At 36.9% G+C, this 5,559-nt stretch overlaps 3 protein-coding genes across 3 annotated transcripts in view; 1 reads left to right on the forward strand and 2 right to left on the reverse strand.

Moving 5' to 3' along the window:
- Positions 1–2,296, reverse strand: part of LOC104720184 (FAM10 family protein At4g22670) — a 9,644-nt gene extending 7,348 nt beyond the window's left edge. The window contains exons 1-8 of the mRNA XM_019231252.1: positions 1,977–2,296; positions 1,587–1,641; positions 1,337–1,492; positions 1,069–1,237; positions 924–988; positions 706–846; positions 492–608; positions 41–350 (exon numbers count right to left, since the gene is read on the reverse strand). Of these exons, the coding sequence (XP_019086797.1) occupies positions 41–350; positions 492–608; positions 706–846; positions 924–988; positions 1,069–1,237; positions 1,337–1,492; positions 1,587–1,641; positions 1,977–2,086 (1,123 nt within the window). The 5' untranslated portion in view covers positions 2,087–2,296. The remainder of the gene's footprint in view (positions 1–40; positions 351–491; positions 609–705; positions 847–923; positions 989–1,068; positions 1,238–1,336; positions 1,493–1,586; positions 1,642–1,976) is intronic.
- On the reverse strand, positions 2,950–4,140 carry LOC104718051. The gene is made up of 2 exons (XM_010435708.1): positions 3,758–4,140; positions 2,950–3,329 (listed from the first exon to the last, which is right to left on the reverse strand). The coding sequence occupies exons 1-2, from the start codon at positions 4,092–4,094 to the stop codon at positions 3,175–3,177; spliced, it is 492 nt and encodes a 163-aa protein (XP_010434010.1). The 5' UTR covers positions 4,095–4,140; the 3' UTR covers positions 2,950–3,174.
- LOC109126991 (putative F-box protein At4g22660) overlaps positions 5,002–5,559 on the forward strand; it is a 1,818-nt gene continuing 1,260 nt past the window's right edge. Inside the window, 2 exon segments of the mRNA XM_019231029.1 lie at positions 5,002–5,145; positions 5,147–5,555. Coding sequence (XP_019086574.1) covers positions 5,002–5,145; positions 5,147–5,555 — 553 coding nt within the window.

Raw genomic sequence — 5,559 nt, forward strand, 5'->3', positions numbered from 1 at the left:
ATTTTGCTGAAGTCCATACCACCCGGCATACCGCCTGCACCTGGCATACCACCACCCATTCCTGGCATACCACCGCCCATTCCTGCTGGCATACCACCACCCATTCCTGGCATACCACCACCCATTCCTGCTGGCATACCACCGCCCATTCCTGCCGGCATACCACCTGGAAATCCACCGGGCATACCACCCATACCTCCTGGGAAACCACCGGGCATACCACCCATACCTCCTGGGAATCCTCCAGGCATACCTCCAGGGAATCCACCGGGCATACCTCCAGGGAAACCACCTCCTGATGGTCTGCTCGATGATGACTGTTTTTCTTTCTTAGCTTTATCATAGGCAGCCTAGCAGAAAAAGAGACATGGATAAGCCACAAAGGATCTAAACAAAACCCACTAATATAGTTCAGTGATACTGTCAATATAAAACTGACATTAATGTTATCAAAAGACTATAGTGATCGACTTCATGGTCTACGAAGCTACCTGTGCTTCAGCGCGGCGACGTAGCCTATCACGCTCAGCCTTTTTGTCCTCTCTTTCCTTACGTAATCTGTCATACTTCCTACGGTGTTCCTCAAGCTTGTGGGCATTAGGTTCAACCTGCAAATTTGAAGAAAAGTTTGTAACTGAATCATGCTAAGGCATTGTTTAAGAATCCGAACAGAAAAAAAAAACAAACAGACAATCCTGTGCATACCTTCTTGAGCACAGCACTAATTTCCTCATCATAGTCTATCGTAGAAGCAAGGTGAAGGTCTTTCGCAGCCTCTGCCCATTCTCCAAGCATGGCACGAGCCATGCCCCGTGATTTGTATCCCTTGGCAGAATCAGGATTAATCTGCGATCTCAAACACAAAAAGATTCAATATCATCCTAGAACACAAAAATGGCGGAGAAAGTGATAGAACACTGTACCTCCAATGCAGCGTTTGCATCTCGAATAGCAGCGTTTGGCTTCTTCAACTTAATGTAGACGCTAGCTGAAACACATATATAAACAATTAGGTACAGAAAACAATCTGATGAAAGTTATAATGTACAAAACACAGCTTGTACTCACCCCTGTTTCCATACATAATAGCTGAAGTCGGATTCAAAGTAATTGCCTGAGTTAAATGCTCAATTGCTTCATCAAAGTTTCCTTCAGAAAGGGCTTCCATGGCTTTGCCCTTAGCTTCTTGAGCAGCTTCACGATTCTCATCAGTCACCTCCACTGATGAATCTCCCATCTGTATTAAAAACCAAGAAAGTCAAGAGATATATATAACCAGAGAGAAATTAGTAAACCAAAAGCTGAGGTTTTTGTTTTTGTACGGCCACAACCATACCTTCTGAGGAGGATCATTATCAGGTTCAACAGTGTCTCCTTCAAGCTCAACATCAGACTCAATAATCTCATCTTCCTCTTCTTCTTCCTCCACTTTAGGTTTCAGATCTTCATTTTCCTCCATATCATCATCACTCTCTTCAACTACGAAACTCCTCTGTCAAACAAAAAAACAATCAAATCAAAAACAAACCCCTTTACAGAACACAAACACATTCAATTTACATCAAACATTAACAATGGTATAATACCGCTTTAGTGTCTTTGTCTTCTTGATGAGCACCAGTAGGTATCTTAGCACCAAGACTGAAATCATAAAAATTCCAAAACTCATCAAAAGCTCAAAAATTTCCAGAACAACAAATTAGCCTCACACAGATCAAAGGTCAAAACTTTTCACCAAATCTAAAAGATTAAAACAAAAGACAGGGACTTTCATCTACAAGAGGGTAAAGGGTTTATCAAATTCCACAACAAATTAAAGCGAGAGATCAGAGCATATACTCTTTCTACAAACATAGACGCTGAAAGATCAATACTTTACTGAATCTACTAAATTTTAAACCAATACAAATACAGATGAAAACTAAAAGCATAAAAAGAAAAAAAAAACGATTAGATCGAAGCAAACGAGGAAGTACCTCTCGAGGTAGTCGCGGAAGAAGGAGAGGGAAGGAGTAGAGAGAAGGGAAGGGTCAGACTTGCATTGGTCGATAAAGACCTTGAGCTCGCTTAGCTTCGTTGCATCCATCTTTGTTTCTGAGAAACTTTGCTTCCGATCGGCGAAAGAGAGATTCAAAGAGTGTTTGTTTAGGTCTTTGAGTGATAAAAAGTCTCGTCTGTTTCTTTTAAAGTCTCGTGCTTTCGATTTCGGGAGAGGAGAGAGGTTTGGGTTGGGGAAAAAAAGGGAAGTGAGAATAAAAAGGGTTTCTTCTCTTCTTTCTTTTGTTTACGGATAAGCATCGCCGGATTTGGACCGGCTATTGCTTTTATTGTTTCCGGAGAGATAAAACAAAACTGAACCGAACCGAACCGAACCAAAAAGTGAAAAACAATATCACGTTTGGTTTAAAGTTTAAACCATTTCACTATTCTACAAAATCACGCTTGGTTTTAGTTTGGTTAATGTTAGTTTTGGTTTAGATTAAAATTCAATTTGGTTCTAGTTAGGAATATATCACTTTAAAATATAAAATAATTCATACTACAACTACTGTATGTATTTAACATATCAAAAGTAAAAAGAAAAAAAGTTCCAAATGTATTTAAATTTTAAATCTTTAAATTGTAATTGAATAGTAGCAGATTTATTTACCAGAAGATACGCTTTTTTTTCTTTTCTTTAAAAGTTCCTACTTTTTGTTGGAAGCATTTATTGTTCTTTAAAGTTTTTTAGTCACCTTTTTATTCATTTAATCATGTTCAAGTTGCTTTAAAATTTTATCTTCCAACCCATTGAAGTTGAACTATCAATATGATTAAATAAAAGTTTAATTCAATAATTAGATTCATATATTCACAAAAATGCACACCTCATTTTTCTAGTTGGGTGTTTCGTGGGCCATTATAAGTCCGTCATTGAAGCCCAAAATCTAATTACAAAAAAGATTGCGAAGCCACCAAAATTCATTAAAAGGAAAAGGTTAACATGACATTAAAGATGCAAATGAACCTTAAGGTGCAAACATGCAATCATGTAAACGCATTGTTTTAATTTCACACTTCACTGATTTTATTTAATAAAAATGAAGAAGAAGAAGAAGAAGAAGAAGAAGAAAAAAAAAAATTACATAAAATTTGGCTGGTCCGTCCAGGTTGATAAGAATTAATAACTATAAATTAGAACATAACGAAGACCAGACTTGCAATCAAGCCAAAAACAGCCATTGATGCAGCAATCTTGTTCGTTGCTCCTCCGTTGACCTCACTCTTGCTATTGTCTTTGCCATTGCTGGTCGTGCTGCTGTTACTGCTGCTGCTTCCGGTTTCTCCTCCTTTGACACAACAAAATCAAAATCCATCAATTACTTTGAACGCACCATTCTTATTTCAAATTGCATTATATATGATCTCAAAACTTTGTGACGTTGTTGGACGTATGTCATGTGTTTTTAAGTATAAATCTCGTCGTAATTACTTAGTTTATAACCTTCCAATGTAATCATGGCAATAAATGGAACATCATCTCTTAGGAATTGCATTCTACCTTAGAGATCGAAAATTATAATTATGATCAACGTATAATGTAAATGCATATTGGTGAAAGTCAAGTTGCAATTTCTAACGGATTTTTTTTTATCACATATAACAAACGAAATTTAAATAGTAATGGTATGCATAATTAATTACCTACATAACTGAATAACATGCATAATTTCATATCATCATAATTACGAAAAGAAAAGAAAAAAAATCGACATACCTTTACTAGTACCGTCGCAAGAGTATTTGTCGAAAACGCCACATTTAGTTGTGATTCCGGCGGAGTAAGGTCCAGTAATGTTCACAATCGTCGGGTTTGCAATGTAATTATCACAAAGGCAAGTGACTTGCGTTGTGGTTGCGGATTTGAGATCGTTGCAACATTCTTCCGTTGGTGTAACTCTAACGGTTCCAAAACACTTATCGAGCAAGTCAGGCATCACCGTGGCACATTCAGGAGTCATATTTGGAAACATCGGTGACACCGGCTCAGCTAACAGTGGAGCAATCACAACCGCTAGAAACACAACCGCTGAAATTTGGTTAGCGTAAGCCATTTGATTATCTCTAAAACGCGATTTTTTTTTTTGATTATTATCTCACTTTTTTCCGTGTGTGAAATACTCAAAAACTTCATTGACGTATATATAGGAGTCTTGACATGTATACACTATTGATTCATCAGTCAATGATTTCTCCTTTATTTATTTTTAATTTTCTTTTCATAATCCTTGTTTTATATTTACATAGTTGACCAGAAACCTACGACTTTATGTTCTCTACCCATGTTCGTTGCATTTTATTTGTTTTGAGGATAAATATTTTATGATATGAGTCTATGACATCTTCATCATGTATATATATGGAGAGAAAACAAAATCAAACTATAAGTATATAGAATGGAATATTTAGCGAAGAAGTTGCTATACGGACAGAATGTCGAAAAATCAATATAAGCTGGACGGCGCTGACAACTCAAAGATATGTTTTCATTAATATAACAAAGATTCTTACGATCGTACAACTAATCAGCAGTTTTTTATGAACGATTATAATTTATAAATTGTAATGATGATCGACAGTTCATTCTAATAATATGTGAATCAATACAATTTCAATGCCCTTTGACGTGTATGCATGTATAATTAAGTAATGGTTTTAGGTGAAGTTTTGAAACCGTGAGATTGTGAACGGGTGATCGATGGGGTGAGCAATAAGGATTAGAGCATAGAAGATACATAATATTGGAAAAAAAAAAAAATTCCTTATTTTTAGGAAGTTATATTCCGATTGCCTTATTTGTTTCTTTAATTTATGTATTTTAAAAGAAAGACAAATGACATGGCAGAAAATGATTGGCCAAAGTAACGTTTTGATTTAGAGAGGATCTTTCAGAGATCTAGAAGAAGTTTACTCACTCTCAATTCTCACATATATTTTCTCTCTTTGTCAAATATTGCCGTCATGGAGAAGAACTATAACTCTAATACCTGGTCGGAGCTTCCTCTAGATCTCCTGAACTTAGTTTTTGAACGCCTCAGCTTTGCTAATTTTCAACGAGCCAAGTCCGTGTGTTCGTCTTGGCACTCTGCTTCGAGACAATCCGTGCCCAAAAAATCAGGTCCCTTGGTTGATTCTCTTCCCCAAAGAGAGAAACAACAACAAGAGTTCTTCATGCACGTTGTTCAATCCCGAGGAAAAAGATAAACTTTACAAAACACAAGATCTTGGTGTGGAATTTGCAAAGAGTGTTTGTATTGCAACCTATGGAAGTTGGCTCCTCATGCAAGATTCAAAGTATAATCTATACATTTTGAATCCATTCACCCACGAGAGGATCGATCTGCCGGCTGTGGAATCACAACAAGTTCGCATGGTAAAGGTTGAACGAACCATAGAAGATGATTTTTTCACTTTCGGCGCCGCTCACAACCACGGTAGGTTATTCAAAGGTAATAGGACTGTACGTACCCCTGTGTTTTGGATTGACGAGGAAACCAATGATTACATAGTTCTGTGGGG

The sequence above is a fragment of the Camelina sativa genome, chromosome 10 (genome assembly GCF_000633955.1).
Source record: "Camelina sativa cultivar DH55 chromosome 10, Cs, whole genome shotgun sequence".
Classification (NCBI taxonomy): domain Eukaryota; kingdom Viridiplantae; phylum Streptophyta; class Magnoliopsida; order Brassicales; family Brassicaceae; genus Camelina; species Camelina sativa.